The 19,440-nt window shown below is 37.2% G+C and overlaps 1 protein-coding gene across 1 annotated transcript in view; it reads right to left on the reverse strand.

The window, feature by feature from the left end:
* PTPRZ1 (protein tyrosine phosphatase, receptor type Z1) overlaps nt 1-19,440 on the reverse strand; it is a 192,222-nt gene that overhangs the window by 103,300 nt on the left and 69,482 nt on the right. Inside the window, exon 4 of the mRNA XM_023755324.1 lies at nt 17,431-17,543. Coding sequence (XP_023611092.1) covers nt 17,431-17,543 — 113 coding nt within the window. The remainder of the gene's footprint in view (nt 1-17,430; nt 17,544-19,440) is intronic.

The following is a 19,440-nucleotide window of genomic DNA, read 5'->3' on the forward strand; positions in this document are numbered from 1 at the left end:
GTATCTGGCCAACAGCCGCTTGCTAAATTGCTTAACATTAGGAAATTGGAAAGTGCTGTGATTATCTATGTAAGGCCAACTATTAATTAGGATCAAATAAATATAGCTCCTTAGATCTCTGTGGTTTCTAATCTATATAAACGTCTTGCAGTGATAACTCATAAATGATTAAACCGAGGCCAAACACTTTAGAGAAATTTGCATATGCCAGAACTTATTTTTTTTACTTCAATTTACTTTTTAAAATGTTGACGGCATTTTAAAACACTTCAGTAGGCCTTGGATTTTAAATCATGCCTTTCTTGAATAAGCATGAATAAGAAATCATGGGGACTGACAATAGACGTTCTTATAATTTACTAAAACATGTATGTTTTGGGATAAACAATCATAATTAAAAATCATAGAACCTTCTCTCCAAATCTAACTGAAGCCACACAGACATAGACCCAAGCTGGCTTTCTTCATTATCTCCACAGAAATTAAAGAGGCAATTATTCTGCTAAAAGAAAACAATAGAGGTTGCTTTCCAAAGAGGAGCCGTCCTCCTTTCAAAAGAGAATGGACTCTTTCATGTCAACAGAGGCTCACTTAGAAAATGGTGAATTGGGATGGGGATCCTTTATCTAGAGGCCAGCAACACTGTCAATCAATCTGCAGAAGAAGTGGAGCTCCAGGGGCGGGCAACTGCTCCGAAGCACATTTGGGGGGCATTTCAAGGCTCTAGGAGACATGCACAATTGTTCTGACTTCTTAAAAAATATGTACTCTGTGGTAAATGATGTACAAAATGCGACTGAGCTGGTAGTGGTTCCGTCAACGATGAGAAATAGATTCTCACTGAGCTGGGGTAATGACCCAGACTAGGAATGAATGTAAAGTGAGCAGATAGCACCGCCGCAGAGGAGAGCACCAGGTGGTGAGCCTGTCAGTGCCCTCCATGGAATGCTGGCTAGATTGGGTCCGGGTGAAACCAAATGTATAATAACATTACCATTTCTGTGAGAGAACGTTATTCATTTCTACACTAATTACAACTTATCACATACTCTTTAAGGATATAAATGGTTAATATAGTATTTTTCACTTTATCGATCAGCAAAACAGTTCACCTGCTACGGTCAAATAGCAATGGGCCCAGATACATAAATCACTAGACCATTACTGAATGAGGAAGTACGAAGAGGCAGAAGATTTTCTGTGATGGCAAACAACTTTTTCATCATCCACAGAATAAAAATTAACGTATATTCAGTACATGTTGAAGACCCCCTCACCCCCAATTTGATTATAAAACAAATACATCAGTTGGTTGGAATATTGCCCCATGCACCAAAAGCTTTAGGGTTAGATTACCTGTCAGGGCACATACCTGTCGGGGTATTCGAGAGGCAATGGATCAATGTTTCTCTCTCACATGGATGTTTCTCTCTATCTCTCTCTCCCTCCCTTCATCTCTTTCTAAAAATCAATACAACAATATCTTCAGGTGAGGATTGAAAAATAGAAAGAAAAAAGGCACCCACAATCACATTTGTTAGAAGTGTCTGTTATTAACACATTCATAATAAAGACACATGCACGTCCTGACCAGTGTGGCTCAGCTGGTTGGGGTCATCTGGTTCAATTCCAAGTCAAGGGCACATGCCGGGTTGTGGGCTAGATCCCCGGTAGGGAGCATGCAGGAGGCCATGGATATGTGTATCTCTTTCACATCAATGTTTCTCTCTCTCTCTCCTCCATTTCTCTCTCTCTAAAATTCAATAAATTATTCTTAAAAAACAAAAACACATGTGTAAAGTAAAAAAACACAATCTCAAACACAGTGGCTTTGGAACCAGCATTTTTTATATCTACACAAGAATTCAAAATCTAACAGCTTTATACCTTATGTTATTGCCCACATCACTGCTACAAAAGAATCTAAGGTGGCCTTCAGGATTCTCAGGAAACAGTGCAGAAGTCAGGACTCAGGCTCAAGGGTCCAGTCTCCTGCTCTCTTGTGACTCTGCACAGTGACGTCACCTGGTTCTGCATTTGTAAAGTGAAAACACTGTCTGCTTCTCAGCTTGGTTCACGCCCGCCACCAACACCTGCTGAGCACAAACTGTATGCTGCACTCTGAGAACATAAGATGAAAAGAACACGGGACCTGCCACGTCTCTGTGTCACGGGCAACAAAGAGGAGAGCTGGGGACAGAACATGGGCAGGGGGCATCCGGAAGGCTTCGCTTCCTGAAGGAGGTGTAGAGGTTTGGGATTCAGGCAAAACAGTGGAGAGCAATTAGAATCAGAGAGAACCTGCCTTTGAAAATGCTAGTGCAGCAGCAGGCAGAGAGAGATAATGATGGGTAACAGAGAGATGGGTTGAACCAGATCACAAAAGTTACTCTATGCCACTCTTTAGGGTCCATTTTTCATTCTGTAGGTGATGGGGAGCAACGGAAGGGATTTGAACAGGAGAATAATACAATCGCATCTCTACTTTAGCTTTTTACAGATGAGGAAATGGGAAGGAAGTGAGGTCTAAGGAGGCCATCTTTGAAGGCAAGCAGTTAGTCAGCCGTGGGCAAACTACGGCCCGAAGGCCGGATCCGGCCCGTTTGAAATGAATAAAACTAAAAAAAAAAAAAGACCGTACCCTTTTATGTAATGATATTTACTTTGAATTTATATTAGTTCACACAAACACTCCATCCATGCTTTTGTTCTGGCCCTCCGGTCCAGTTTAAGAACCCATTGTGGCCCTCCAGTCAAAAAGTTTGCCCACCCCTGAAGATAGTCTGAGCCCAGAGCTTGCCCCTCCTCAGACAAACCGGTAGAAGAAACCCCTCTAAAACCTGTTTCCTTAGAACATGGCCTGGTCCATCATCTTTCTCTCACCGTGGACTCCCTGTGAAGTCATTCGATGATGTTGATTAATCCTGTCTTTTTGAAACCCTCTCCCATTTCTGTAAAAGTGGGACATTCTGTAAAACCTTCACCTCCTCATACCTCTCTCTTTTGGTCTGTTTTCTTACCATTTCATCTTTCTTTCATTTACTAACTAACATGTTGGTGTAAAATCATGCCTAATATCCCTTAATGCAAAATAATCCAATAACATTTCAAGTCATTGCGAATCAAAATATGGTATGAGTTTTATTATCCAGAAATTTGAATAGGACAAGGATGTCAACTGAATGAGAATTAACTCATGAGGCTCTAAGAATCGGTCTCATCACATTCCTAGTTTTTTTTTCCCTCTTCCAATTATAATTAAACATTTATTTAGAAAGTCACAGGGGTAGAAGAAGTGAGACATAGAAGAAAAGGCCCAGGAAACAAGTTACAGCAAAAGAAGGGTCCTGGGAGCTTAGGGGAGAGAGAGATACATGTACCTTGAGAGACAAAAGATAGTGGAGAGTTAAGGGCGGGGCGTGCTCCATAGAGAGTGCAGCCACATTCCTAGCTGTGTCCAAAAGCAGGAAGAATATTACAGAGGCTGGAGCACAGCTACTTCTCTCTCACCTCCAGGCTGGCACAGCTACTCCCTGTGCCTGGAGCGATCTTTCTCCCATGGTGGCTTAATTAGCTCCTACACATGCTTTATCTCAGTCTAAAGTCCCTTTCAATAGAAAGCTTTCCCTGAACCCCTGAAGCTATGCAGAAGCCCCCCCGCCCCCCCACCTGACCTTGTGCTTGTCACCACAATCTACCACTGGGCATGTATCACTCTGTAATCACTGGTGTTGGCATGCTCGTGGTTGCTTCCATCTTTCATTGCATCCTGGAGTCTAGCACTCAGTCTGGCTGATGTTATTGCACCCAGTAAGCACTTGTTAATGAAACGTATAATCTCAAAACTTTATATTTTCCTTTGTTGAAGACTAGGGAGTAATAATCAAAGAGAAGAAAAGCCAGGGAAGTGATAGGAACCGGAATCCTACACATTCTAACAAAGATGAACTGAATATAAAAATCTTCTCAGGGATATCTGCGAGGGCACTACTAGTATATGCCTAAATGCAACTGGTCTTCAAGAACAAACTTTTGGGGTTTTGGAAAAGAAAAACTGTATGTTATCTATGGGAAATGTTCTGCAAGCAGCTCTTACATCCTAGAGATGCTCATGGAATATGAAAGGATAGGAACCACACGGGAGGAAAGCTAAATTAGCCATTCTCAGTTTAGAGATCATCCAATTTGGTTTATGCCAAGTTTTGAATTTGCTCTAACGTTGATTTTGAAAGCTTCTGCTATTGCTTCAATTTCCAGGTGGCAAAGGGCTACAAAATACAGCCTTTCCTGCCTCCCACTTCATTAAGATGTATAGCTACTTCTCATGTACTAAAACTCGCTCTGGACTCACTCCACAGTATTCCTTTTTTCTATATCCCTATTTGTTGCAAGACTGATTTAGGTTGGTTCCCTAAAATTATGTTATTAGTAGTCACAATTTCTCCCAGATGAAATTATTTCTATGTCCCACTGAGACAGAATGCAGGAGAGAATAAGTGTCAAATATTTATTGGTCATCTACTATGTGTGAGGCTCTAGGCTCGGAAATACAATGAAGAAACGGAAGCTTAGCCCTAGGAGCAGCTTAGTTCTTTGTTTCCTCCACCCTGACTTACTTACAATAGATTTCCCTAGAAAAATAGTCAAAAAGTGTTCTTGAGAATAAAGCAGAGTCCAGAGTAGCACACTTAGTAAGAGGTCAGAAAAATGTCTGAAAGAACAATTAGGAATTGTAAGGAAAAATTAACCTTAAAAATAAGAGACAATTCTGTTGAAGATAGGGAAGCAACTTCTCCTTTTCTTAGAACATTTTCTTTAGAAATTTGATCATGGTAAGTCCTTTCTCTGCTCTTTGAAAAGTATATGCATCCTTCTGAAAACTCCACGGGCCTTTTGTGAGCTTTATGAGCCAGGAATGTCTTTCTCAAGGACCTGGGAGCCATCTTTTATGGAATGTGAACAAGAAGGAAGATAAAACGCTAGCTCCCAGTTTCCGTGGGAAGGAAGGTAGGAGCCTAAACTGAGGTGGGTGCCTTGTTCAAATTTGCAAAGCTACCTCCTCTGATAAAGATAGGAGGTTTGTTTTCCCTCCAGATAAAGCCAATATGCTAACAACACATGTAGTCACTCCAATTACCAGGGAAACTTAGGGTGAACTATGTGTGATAAAGTTGCTGCCAAGTTCTTACTTGAGGACTGACTATTCATTGTTTATCTTGAAAATATGTGTGTCATTGGTTGTATCTGGTTGACTGGAAAGGGATGAAGTTCTTTTTTGTCTTTGCAGTCTCTCAGTGCATTGTCTTGATGTTCTGGTTTAATGCTTATCTACACTAATAAACGAGAAAGATGCAAATTGACCATACCTTTGTGACACCCACCAGCCAATCAGGAGTGGATATGCAAATTAAACCAACAAAGATGGCAGGTTAATTTGCATACGCAGGCGCCGAGCAGCTGGGGGTGGGGCAGAATGCTTGCGTCGTCACTTGAGTTCTGCACCGCCCCAGCTGCTCTGGGTCTCTGGGCCTCTGGGCAGCATGGGAAGGTGGAATGGTGGCTCCAGCTGGAGCAAAGGCAGTGCCACCAGCCAGGGGAAGGAAGGCCCATTCTTTTTTTTTTTTTTTTAAATATATTTTATTGATTTTTTTACAGAGAGGAAGAGAGAGGGATAGAGAGTCAGAAACATCGATGAGAGAGAAACATCCATTGATCAGCTGCCTCCTGCACACCCCCCACTGGGGACATGCCCACAACCAAAGTACATGCCCATGACCAGAATCGAACCCGGGACCCTTCAGTCTGCAGGCCGATACTCTATCCACCGAACCAAACTGGTTAGGGCAGAAGGCCCATTCTTGTACGAATCTTTGTGCATTGGGGCCTCTAGTTCAATAATAAAACAGTTCCCTTTCTCTACTACCTTTATGGAAAAAATTTTTGAGTTGGGAGATTTATTTTTAATTATATTTTCTGAACAGAAGATATTAATACCAGTTATCTCTGGAGGGTGAAATCCCAGCTATTTTATATTTTATATCTATAAATAATATATACTTTATATGTATATGTTTATAAATTTTTACTTATATTTTACATTCAAGGGATAAACAAATAAAATCTATCAGTCCTAAACATATTTGAATATATTTCAAAGTGATTTTTTGTAATCCTGTGCTTCAGTCATGAAAATATATAAGAAATTTTATATTCATTTTAATAAGAAATTTTTCTGAATATAATAAGTGAGTCATTTATATTATTTTTCAACCTTTTGCTCTTTGAAAATCTTTGGTTTAAAGATTCAGAATTATCATTAGGAAAACATAGGAAACTAACTAAATAACCCTTGTATTCAGTCTTCACTGACTCATAAAATAGGAAGGCCAGCTTAAAATAACTGCAATGGTATTTTGCCTAAAAGTTGAAAATGTTTAAATGAGTTTTGTGTGGCAATACAAACTATGGCCTAATCTTAGATGTTTTCTTAACCATCTAATGATCTTTCTTTTTTATTTTGCTAAAATATATATTTCACATAGTAGAGCACTCCAGAGAAAAGAACACAGAGAGATAAAGAAGTTCCAGAAAAGGGAAGAACACTACACATAGATATGAAACCCAGAAGTGTGAGCACAGACAGAGGAGGAACAGCCAGATGTTCTCAGCTTGAGCTGCCAAAGGACTTGACCAATCCATTCAAGGTGCTGCCAGAGGGTTACTTATGAGGCTGGGCCAGAGAATCTATACAATTTTAAGAATACTCATTAGTATCTAGTTTTACTACTAGATAAATTTTGCTGTGATTATTCAATCAGGATGCTATTCTACAGCCACACTTTTTTTTTAAATTCTATACTAAATGATTGTTCCAGGGAAATAAGTTCTGAGTTTTTAGATCATTTAACTGCACTCTGCTCAGCCTCTACAATGAGGCATACTCTACTGATGATTTAGCATAGGGAAAGTTTTCCCAGGATACAGATCTTAGCTAAACTCTTGAAAATATACAGTTGATAAAAAGTCCTTGTCTATAATATGCATTCCAGCAAGTCAACTCCTTCTAAATCCTTCTGTGAGACTCGTGCAATCTGTTCGGGTTCCAGTTAAGAAGCTGCCAAATAATAATCACTTAGGTTTGCAGTGAACTTGTTCAAACAGCTCTCCTACGACATTTATTTGAACCATGAACAATTAAGTAGGGCATCATTAAAAACTTTTGACAAATAGCAAAACTGAAATATAGAGTACGGCAGACTGATGAGTCTGAGTGTTAGTGATGTCCACAAAGCCTGGCTTACGTGCTCTCTGCTCTGATCAGATGTCTGGGACAACCTCTCCCTGCAACTCAGCCAAGCAGAGGCCTTACATTCTGCCTGGTGAAAACCCAAAGCTGTGGTCCTTATCCAATTACTTTACCCTTCTTAGCTAAGTGAGTTGGAAACCTTTTGTTTCAATATACTTGTTTTAAAATTTTAATGCAACATAGGTAAGCAGCATACACTGAGTGGTGAACGTCTCGGGCCTCTTTTGGCCTTCCATAGTCTCATTCCTTGGTGGTAACTACTGCCAACAGGTTGGTATGTATCCTTCTAGGCCTTTGTCTATGTTCATATACAGGTTTTTACAGAAATGAGATAATTCTATACATAGAGTTCTGGAACTTGCTTTTTCACACCTAAGTTGGAAACGATAAGTGAACAGTATGTTTAATATAAGGAGTGATGAATCAAAGAGGAAAATACAATATGTTACTGTAAAAATATATTTTAGATTTTAGAAGAAAAAGGATGCCTGGATGAGCCAGAAACCAGTCATTGTTCTACGTCAGGGGTCCTCAAACTTTTTAAACAGGGGGCCAGTTCACTGTCCCTCAGACCGTTGGAGGGCTGGACTATAGTTTAAAAAAAAACTATGAACAAATTCCTATGCACACTGCACATATCTTATTTTGAAGTAAAAAAACAAAACGGGAACAAATACAATATTTGTATTCGCATGTGGCCCGCGGGCCGTAGTTTGAGGACCCCTGTTCTATGTGGATTTAAATTTTCTTTCTGAGATACATTTAGCCTACTTTCTCCTAGTGTAAGAGAGATAAAACATTAAATCCAAGAATGTCCAAAAATAAATGCCAAACATAAAACCACCCTGCACACAACCTTCTATTATGGCTCTTTAGTTTGCCATAAGTGGCATCTTCTAGTTTATATATTTATTGGACTGGAAATACTGTTTAGACAGGATATTCTATTTATGACAACAGAATCAACTCAGTATTTAAAGCCTCCTTCCTTCTGAAGTGTTCAGCCAAGTGTCTAAGAGTGACACCTGTGTGGCCTTTTTTACTTATATCCAATGCAACCCTTTAACTAAAACTTTACAAGTATCTAGGTTTTAAGAACTTGACAATATATCAAAAAAATTTTTTTTCAATTTCAAGTTGCTCTGAAATATAGTAAAAACAAACAAACCCACAAAACAGAATATTTTTAAAATCCAGGAAATAAATACTACATTTTTTAATTTTTTCAATAAATTTTTATTGATTTTTATCTTATTTTTATATTTTTATATATTTTTAATTGATTTCATAGAGGAAGGGAGAAGGAGAGAGAGATAGAAACATCAATGATAAGAGAGAATCATTGATCAGCTGCCTCCTACATGCCCCACACTGGGGATCAATCCTGCAACCTGGGCATGTTCCCTGACTGGGAATTGAACTATGACCTCCTGGTTCAGAGATCGACGCTCAACCACTGAACCATGCTGGCTGGGCAATAAATTTTTATTGATTTTAGAGAAAGAGGAAGAATGAGGGAGACAGAGAGGGGGAAAAAGTTGATGTGAGCGAGAAACATTGATTGGCCACACGGAGATTGAACCTGCAACCTGGGCAAGTTCCCAGACCAGGAACAGAGCTGGCAACCTTTTGGTGCCTAGGACGATGCTTCAGTCAACTGAGCCACACCAGACAGGGCAATAAGACTCCATTTCAATAGTGATACTCCTCAGAATTGCTTGAAGTTGCAAAGTTCTAATACCTCAAACGGAGGATCTGAACATTTCCCAAGATGATTGTGGGTTATGTATTCAATATATCAAAAAAAGAAAGGCCAAGTAACTTAGTTTTTATTTTTATTGAATTGTCTTTGTTCAGGTATTGTCATAGAAAATTTTAGGTTATTAGGAAGAAGGAAATTCACCTTCTGAAACCCTTTACTGGAATGAAGTTACTAAGGAAAGAACTAAATTACTAAGGATTTTAGTGCTGACATTCCCAGGTTTAACATTCACTATTTTGTCTCAATGACTAACACGCCTTGCTCACTTTCCTATAATAACTTTAAAAACGGGACTGTCAACTGTATTTACCAACCCTGTCATTTCTCAACATAATTATAGCAAACATCCTATATAGTTGTTTTTAACCTATATAAAAATACAGCTGAAAGAGTACTACCTTCTCTTCTACCACCCTCTATTTCTCCACCCAGTGGGTAGCCAGCAGAGATTGCCATTGTTTCTTCACATATAATAACTGTGTAATCTTTCATAAACAACCTGAGCCTAATGTGATTTCATTTCAGTAATATTTTAAATGGCTATGGTAAAGCAATGAGCTCTCCTATAGATAAATGTCATGATGTTCCTAGTAATTTTTAATAGAATTCTATATGTACAAATATTCAAGGGCAAAACCTTTCTTCTGAGATAGCAACTAATCTGACACATTTCAATGATAAGACAATACAAGAAAGAACAGAAATATATAGCTCACCAAGATAAACTGTTATGAATGAAACTGGCATTAAGTGTAGTCAAAGCCAATTTACTTCAGCCATTCATCAATTAGTTAAAGTTAAGAATCTTAAGACTTTTATCTAGGGAGTATAGTTTTTCACTTTCTAGGTGTAATAGTAAGCATAGAAATTGAAAATACTATCAACCTTTAACTTGTGTTAACAATAAAAAGAGATAATAAACTTTATAGTGAATAATCCACAGTATTAATGCTTGGTTAGGTATAATTTGCTTGAGAGAGACACATCCATTTGGAAAAAGACTTTCATTTGCTTTCTTTTTAACACTTTAGGAATTCAGAAAAAAAAAAGTAATCTATAGTCAGTTGGAGCTAAGCAGTTGTAAAATGTCCTCATCTGAAACATTCCCTTTTGAGACCTATACCACTTCCCCACACAGAAAATGACATTTTTTAATGAGTCTATGCCTTTGATCAGCAGATTGTCTCCTAAAGGAGCGGGAGCCAACAGGCCCTGTTATAAGCAAGATGATGCAACTTGAACGTAAAGCAAAGGACTGGGGGAGCATTTGAGATCTCGCTCCCTGGCATATGTTATCAGTTTGGCTCAAAAAAATCTCTTACAACATTCTCTACAGGTTTGGATGTTTCTTACATTGACATTTACTTGGCGTAGTCAGCAGGACTCCAAAGAAGCCTACCCAGGATCACCCCAGAGACCTGGACCTGGTGCCAGGTACAAGCAGGGGCCACTGTGCCCTACGGCCCCCAGCTTAGTATTGGGTGAACTGGGGTGAGTTTCATTGGGATTTCAGGCCTCCATGCTTTCAGTAGCAGACCATGACTTTATTTGGACTATTCTTAGAAAATCCTTGGGGTGAGATAACCAAGGGAAAGGAAAAAAAAGATGGGTTGTAGTTTTTAATTTTAGATTTTGAATCGTACACTTACTCAGAATCTGAACAAATATTTGCTGGTTAAATGAGAGACTGAACTCTCTTTAGCTCTGAAAGAGAGAATGTTTGCTTCCCCAACCAGAATAGCCAATGGGGTGACAACAGTTGTTTCAAACCCCATATCTGGAGTGGCAGACATGGGCATCAGGAGTTGTCTAGTGCAGTTATGCATAGTTGATTCCAGAGAAGCCAGTGGGAGCCCTGGGGAGAAGGGAAGGGCACCTGGAATGGGTTCACCCCGAGAGAGGGGCCCATGCCTGGGAAGCACCACAGTTCCATCACACCCGGTAAGCTCTTGCGGCCCTTTCTCTACTATTCTTAGGAAACTAAGAATCTTTGTGGAGTTTCCTGAGAAAAATTTGCCCCTAGGGCACAAAGTAGTCCTATACAGAGATCCATAGCATTAGGCTCATCTAGAGATGTGCACATAAAGGCTGGTACTCCCTAGAAGTTTGTTCAGACTCCACAGATCTCAAAATTAACACGGGAAATAGAGCCTCCCACTCCAGCAAGGCCCACCACGGTCTCCCATTAATATAAAGGTGGCCAAGATGAGGATCCCTTGATACTTCTAAATTAATTTTTGTGCACACAATTAGAAAAAGCTAGCTATAAAATTAAACATTTCGTTGGTCTCCAGAAGCTTCATAAAAAGAGTGTTTAGAGAAATAGATCAACCTATTATGTCATTTAGATGTCAAAACAATTCTTTAAGGTGTTAAAAACGGCTGTCCTTATTTTAAAAGGGGGAAGGTCAGTTAGAACTTGACTTGTCAAGGGCAGATATAAATCATAAAAAGCCTCCAAAACAAAATTTGAATCCCACTGTTCTCTGTGTGTGTCTATCTGGGTATGCATATAGATGTATATTATAAATATGCGATAATTTTCTACCTCCAGATGGTATTGTCAAAATTTATTTAAAGGCAAGCACTAGTAAGGATTGAGCATTCTAAAATTCTCAGAAATATAGAAACTAACTCAATGCTTTTCAAGTTCCTGTGATCTAAGATTAATCCTTAGTAAATAAAAGCTAGCTTAAGTCGATGGTTTAGTAAAATAAATAAGTACATCAATAAATAAATAAAATAAATATGAGAGAGCAAGAGAGAGCAAAGAGCTGTGCATTGTTTATGCCAAGACCCCTCCTCTCTACAGATGCCAGGTCTATACACAATTAGCCCATTAAAGGGAGAGCTCTGTGGCTTCCTTTTAAGACAATAGGATATACACAGTGGTATCTGCATTGGTAAATAATAAACCCAACGTTAGAAGTGTTGTCTTCTCCTGACCTGGTGAGGCAAACCCAGCTGCCCAGGGACCCTGGTCTGCTGGAAAACACACAACACTACACTCTATCAGTCAACACACATTGGTACTTGGTGAGAACTGTAACCCTCTCTCTCCTTAGGCCATTTTCTGATTCTAGGTTTAGGAAGAATGGAGGACACATTAAAGCTTGTTTTTCATTTAAGTCATACCTGGTGAATATCTGAGTTCTCTCTTTAAAGATATTGTCTAGAGGAAAATAACTTACTTTTAGTTCCATCTCTAAAACTAGGTGGTTGTTAAGAAACTAAACCTAGATGATTTTTATCTATGAACATGTCTCTCTGTATTGTTTCCTAAAAAGGCTATATGTATCACTTTTTATTCACAGCAAAAACTATCTAGAGTGGTGAACTTTTAAAAATTGGCTGTGATATTCTTGGCAGTTAAAAATAAGAAATATAAATGTAGCCAGCCAAAGCAGGTAGAAATTTAATCCTCATGAAAAACTTCTTGGAGAAAAGTTTATCCTGCAATCAGCATTCCCAAATACCTACTAGTGATATCTAGATAAATCTTTTTAAAAGATATCCTGTATTAAATCCCCAAATAGTGACATCAGCAAATATTTTCCAGGAAAACAAAAGGGCTGTCCATCATGATGTCATCTTCTGTGGTTATAAATGCACTCCAAGTATTCAGACTTTTTCATAATTATTAGGAGGGCAAAAATGTGCTGTCACTTTTATAAAAAACTAGGATTTTGATTTTGGAGAAAAAGAAAGACAAAATGAGTTACAGTGGTCAGATATAAAGTTACAAAGCACAAAAAGCTTTGAAAAATAGAACAATACAATACTTTTTACATCAGTTACTGGTAATAAACTTACAGCCTGGAGCTGTTCTTTGCAAATATCTTTTCCCATTCGGTTGGGTGCCTTTTTGTTTTGTTGGGAGTTTCTTTTGCTGTGCAGAAGCTTTTTAATCGGATGTGATCACGTTCATTTATTTTTGCCTTTACTTCCCTTGTCTTTGGGGTCAAATTCATAATATCTTCTCTAGGATCAAGGTCCATAAGTTAGTACCTATGTCTGCTATGTAATTCATTTTTTTCAGGTCTTATATCTAGGTCTTTGATCTATTTTGAGTTAATTTTTGTATTGGGAACAATCAATAGTTTAGTTTCATTCTTTTGCCTGTGACTTTCCAATTTTCCCAGCACCATTTATTAAAGAGGCTTTCTTTTCTCCTTTGTGTTTTTTTGGCTCCTTTGTCAAAAAATATTTGCAAATATACATATGAGCTTATCTCTGGGCTCTCTGCTCAGACAAGGGGTTAATATCTAACATATATAAAGAACTCCTGTAATCCCACCAAACAAAAAAAAAATTAAAAAATGAGCAGAGAACCTGAACAGACACTTCTCCCAAGAAGACATACAAATGAACAACAGATATATGAAAAGATGCTCAACTTCACTAGCTTTTAGGGAAATGCAAATCAAAACTACAATGTGATACCACCTTACACTTGTTAGAATGGCTATTATCAACAAGACAAGTAGTAACAAATGTTGGAGAGGCTATGGAGAAAAAGAAACCTTAATTCACTGCTGGTGGGAATGTAAACTGGTATAGCCACAATAGAAACAATATGCTAGCTCCTCAAAATATTAACAATATAGTTACCATATGACCCCAGAAAGCCCTATTCTGGATATCTACCTGAAAAATTTGAAAACATTTATTGGCAAAGATATACTATGCTCCCCTATGGTCATTGCAGCATTATTCATGGTGGCCAAGACAATGGAAACAACCAAAGTGTCATTCGATAGATGATTGGATAAAGCAGATGTGGTACATCTATACAATGGACCACTACTCAGCCATAACAAAAGATGAAATACTGCCATTTGCAACATGGTTGGACCTTAAAAATATCATGTTATGTGAAATAAGTCAAACAGAAAAAGTTAAGAACCATATCATTTCACTCATATGTGGGATATAAAATTCAAAGCAAAAAATGAACAAACAAGAAAAACAAACAATAATTAATAGACACAGACAACAGTATGGTGATTATCAGAGGGAAGGCAGGTGGAGCAGTTGTAAAGGATAAAGGGGTTCAAATATATGGTGATAAAAGATTATTTGACTTTGGGTGGTGGGCACAGTGCAATATACAGACCATATATCATAGAAATGTACACTTAAAACCTATATAATCTTACTAACCAATGTCACCCCAATAAATATTATTATAAAATAAAATTACAACCCAACTGATAGTACAAATAAAAACAGACATGAAAAATTTATCTTTTATATCAGTACATATATGTTACTTTCTATCTAAAACCAACTTTCTGTAAAAATAAGTGTAAATGACATGTATCTTTACAGAATATAACATGATGCCAAAAATGGTTTAGGAGAAGCATTTTGGCTTTTCTTTATTATAAGCGAATTAATTTTAGAGGAATTCCCTAAATAATTCATTAAAAGTAACAATATTCTAAGGTCAGAAATATATTTGAATAATCAAGAAATATATTTGAATAGTCAAGACTTTCAAATGTTTCAAAAGTAGAAAAACATGTTAGCAGTTATTTTCTACAAATTTTTTATCTCTTCCTTTGGATTTATCTTGGTATTTACTCTTGTTTGATGATTGTTTTATTGTTAATAATTTTTAGCCTTAGCCTTGGTATTATTTTAATAAGGTAAGACTAAGAGAAAATATTTTTCCTATTATGCTTAAATACTTTACTTAAAAATCTTACTTTAAATACAATTTAAAGGTACTTAAACGTTACCTTTATCTTTTACTCAAAATAACCTCTCTTAAAATCATTGTTTTATGAGTTTTGTATAAAATAGAGAAGAAAGAATGGGTCCAGGGCCTAGAATCGAATCCAGAGAAAGTAAGACACAAATTTATTCAAATAGAATATAACATGTATAATTTTAATAAAAAAGTGAAATTGTTTAGGAGAAACCAATGAATCACCCATTTTTTTTATATTAGTTATTCATGTCTATCATTTTTATTCACATAACCATTACCTCAAGTAGTATTTATTTATCATATATCCTTCCAAAACCCTAATCAAGACCCTGTTGTTTGGGGTAATGTAAAAAATTAAGTAATCAGAAAACTACAAATTAAAAATGAGATTGTAATTTCTGTCAATCAAATTGACCAAATTAAAAAAATAGTATTAGTAAAAATGTGGGAATACGAATTAACAAAATTTTTTGAAATTAATTGGATTACCTCTATTAATATTATAAACATTTAGACACTTTGATGTAATAATCCTTTTTTATTAAAGTTCATATTCTGAAAAAATTGCTTAAGTAACTACAGTTTGGGGGATGTTTACTTTCTTGGTATGCAGTAGCAAAACATTAAACAAAGAAGAATTGCAATTAAATAATTAAAAGTGTGTAGAGTCATGGATATTTTTCCTTTAACATATTCCTCAAGATTTGAAATATTAAAGTTAAAAAACTGGTATTTCTTAGATATATGGTCATAATTAAAAATGGGTAAATTAAGGGCAGGTCCTTCCATATAGTAATATACAGACCTATCTCATACCTATCTGCCAGTAATTCACAGTATAGGTAAGCCTTAATTTGCTCATTTTTCTTGCTCTGATGAATATCTTGATTATTTTCCAAATTCTAATTTAACTTATTTCATTGAAGAGGTCATACAAATGGCGAATAGAAATAAAAATCTTGACTTCAGTGGTAATTAAACAAAACAACATAAAGCAAAATGTCACTTTTTAAGTTTAGTAAAGATTTAAAAATGACAATCACCAATCCCAGCTAGCATTCAGTGGGTTAGTCTAGAAAACAGTTAGGCTATGTGTATCAAGAATTTTGAAGGAAAGCATTTAATTTTTTGTACTCAATAACTGCCATATCAAATATTCTTTAATAACCAAATGATAAAATTACAAATAAAGACATATCAATCTGTCTATTCATCTAGTGTTGTTTCTACAGTAGCTTAAATATAAAAAAAAATAATGAATGGTTAAAAATAAAACATGATGATCAACAAGAATTATCACTGAAATGAGTAAATGCTCAAAAAATAATTTCCAGCATATTGGATGCATAACTCTATATATAAAATATACAAACATAATATAATAAAAACTGGCCTAAAAGGAATATACAATTTTTTTAGTGGATAAGCCTGGAAGTACTTAAGAGTAATTTTTATATTCTTCTTTGTGCTTTAAACATATTTTCTAAATTTTGTACAACAAATATTTACTACTTTTAAAGAAAGAATAGAAAAATATAAAATGCACGCCTATCTATAAAATCCATGGTGCTGTTGCCCTTCACCTATAAAATAAAGTTCAAATTGGCTATACTCATGTTAAAGCCCTTTCAATCTGATCCCATTTTATCCATCCAATTTTATTCTTTTTTCCCCTTTTTATTGAATTTATTGGGTTGACATTTGTTAATGAAATTATATAGGTTTCAGGTGTGTAACTCAATAACACATCATCTGTATAATGTATTGTATGTTTACCACCCCAAGTCATCTTCCATCAACTTGTCCCCTCTTTACCCTCCTCTACCTCCCCCTCTCCCCTTTCCCCTGGTAATTACTATGCTATTGTCTGTGTCTATGAGTTTGGGGTGTTTTTTTTTAATTAATCGCTTCACCTTTTCACTCAGCTCCCCAGCCCCTCTCCACTCCTCTACCACTCAACACTGTCTCAGATGGTCACCAGGCATGTCATGGCCCATCTAGATGCCACCCATCAGGCCTGGGGCTTTTCCTCTGCCCTAGGGTTTCTGACCATGATGTCTGGTTGTAACCATGTAAAGCCACCTTCAGATATTCATGATGCTCTAAGCCAAGGTTGGCAATTCTGAAAAATCATTTTGGACCTGATTCCAATGAGTGCAGCACAGTAACTCAGAAGGAAAACCCCTCTGAGAGCAAAAATCCCATTAGTATTTGTTAAATGAATAAAAAAATCACTACTGTCATCATAACAATAGCAGTAACATTTCTTGAGAGCTTTCTGTTTATAAGAAGGCACTGTTCAAATTTCATTTATCTTAATGTCCAGAATACTCCTCCATTTCAAATATGAAAAAAACGAGCCTCAGGTAGTTTATGCATATTTACCAAGGAGATAAAGCCACTGGAGAACTGGGATTCACATCCAGCTCTATTTGATGCCAATATCTCTACACTAACAAAATTGCTTATGGAAAATCCACTAGAGATCATTTTGCATATAACATTTGTATTAGTTAATCTAAATGAATATCCATGTAGCTAAGTTAAAAAAGATAATCTGACTACAAAGTTTCCTATTACATATAAAAATAGATAAAAAGCCAATAAAATTTTCTTCTGAAACTCATTATACATTAATATGTTTACCTGTATAGGACCAGCCAATCTCTTCAACAAGTTTTCTCTGTTGTCTATAGTATCCATAAGCCCAATCTATAACCAAGAAAAAAAACAAACAATTAATGTGTAGAAAAACATGTCTACATTAAAAAAAAATAAAAGGTAAGATGGTCAAATTATCCATGCCATGAATGGTTCCTGATTACCCTTACCACGTCACTCTCCCAATGTTTCCTCCCAACCCCAATCACTACCATTATAGATTCCATTGTTGCTCTTTTTGTAGACAGTGTACATTTTAGGAGGCAATTTAAAGAAGGCTGAAGTTCAGGCAGGGACAAAGCATACATTCTGGGTAAAGCAGGAGCAATTTAGAGGGGTTTATCCCAAAGAGAGATGGGTGTCAGGACATTCAACTTTTCCTATCTTCAAATTTTTCTTCCCATTCCCTAAGTCTAATGCTTAAAATTCTATTGATTATTAGTAATACTTTGGGTTTATAAAAACACAGGTTTTATCTGTAAATGCTTCTGGGAGACTCAGAGGTTATCATGCTTTGAAAGTTTGCTTCTTGCCCTGACCAGTTTGGCTCAGTGGATAGAGTGTCGGCCTGCAGACTGAGGGGCCCCAGGTTCGATTCCGGTCAAGGGCATGTACCTTGGTTGCGGGCACATCCCCAGTGGGGAGTGTGCAGGAGGCAGCTAATCGATGTTTCTCTCATCGATGTTTCTAACTCTCTATCCCTCTCTCTTCCTCTCTGTATAAATTAATAATATATTTTTTTTTTTAAAAAAAAAAGAAAGTTTGCTTCTTTTACAATACAAAGTTAAATGAGGTGCCTTGAGAAAGTGGGAATTTAAATGTGTGTGTGTTGGCTGGGAGAAAGGTTATGTTAGAGAATGTAGGTAAATCTGACCCTTGGAGAAACAGAGATGCCAGAGTTGGGTAGCACAATGGGAAGCTTAGGGCATCAGCAAAGCTTAGAGATGCCTCATGACTAGAAAGAAAGGCTCTAGATTTAGAACATGGGGAAGGAGGTATAGGAAGGAAAGTGGGTAGAAGCCTGTGATATTGTGATTTATAGTAAGAAATATATATTTGGTCACCATCACTGTTTCTGGCATAGAGCTCCTAAAACCTTGGAATTTCTTAATTGTAGAGAGCCATAAACATGTGTCTTTTTTAGATTAATGAGGACACTCACCAACCAATGGTCCTGGGAACCACCTGATGATTAGAGGGTTGGAACTCTCAGACCCTTTCTCACCCATCCTCTGCGGAGGGGTGAGGAACAGGAGGATGAATCAACTGCCAGTGGTCAGTGTTTTAACCAACCATGCCTATGTAATGAAACCTCCATAAAAACTCAAAGAGGGTTTGGAAAACTTCCCAGTTGGAGACATTCCTGGTTGGTGAACATGTGGAGACTTGGGGACAGAGGCACACCTGGAGAGGACATGGAAACTCCGAGCCCTTTCCCCATACCTGTCCTAAGCTTCTCTTCCATCTGGCCGTCCATGGCTTATATTCTTTCATAATAATCTGGTGATCTAGTAAGTAAAATTTTTTTCTAGGTTCTGTGAGCCACTCTAGCAAATTAATGTAACCGGAGGAGGGGGTCATTGGAACTCTAAACCTCAGCCAGTTGGTCAGAAGCACAGGTGAAAATATGGATTTGGCGACTGGTGTCTGAAGAGGTAGGGACAATCTTGTAGGACTAAGCCTGTACGATCTGCTGTTCTCCCATGTAGATAGTGTCAGAATTGAGTAAAATTGTAGGACACCCAGTTGGTGTCCAAGAATTGTTGGTGTGGGAACCCCCCGGCCCCACAAGTAGAAATTGGTTCCAGAACCTTTTAAAAGCAAAGTCTCACTCTGAAAAATTCAAAATTTTGCCTGGAGTCATGCCTGCACCCAAAAAATGGGGGTGTTTGGATGGGTCCTGCTCCTCCTTGTGCCACTGTCCCTTACACCCAGACTGCACTCTCATTAGTACTCTGTGGGTCAAATAAATCCTTTCAAATAAATCAGGTTCCA

The sequence above is a fragment of the Myotis lucifugus genome, unplaced genomic scaffold (assembly GCF_000147115.1).
Source record: "Myotis lucifugus unplaced genomic scaffold, Myoluc2.0 scaffold_73, whole genome shotgun sequence".
NCBI lineage: Eukaryota > Metazoa > Chordata > Mammalia > Chiroptera > Vespertilionidae > Myotis > Myotis lucifugus.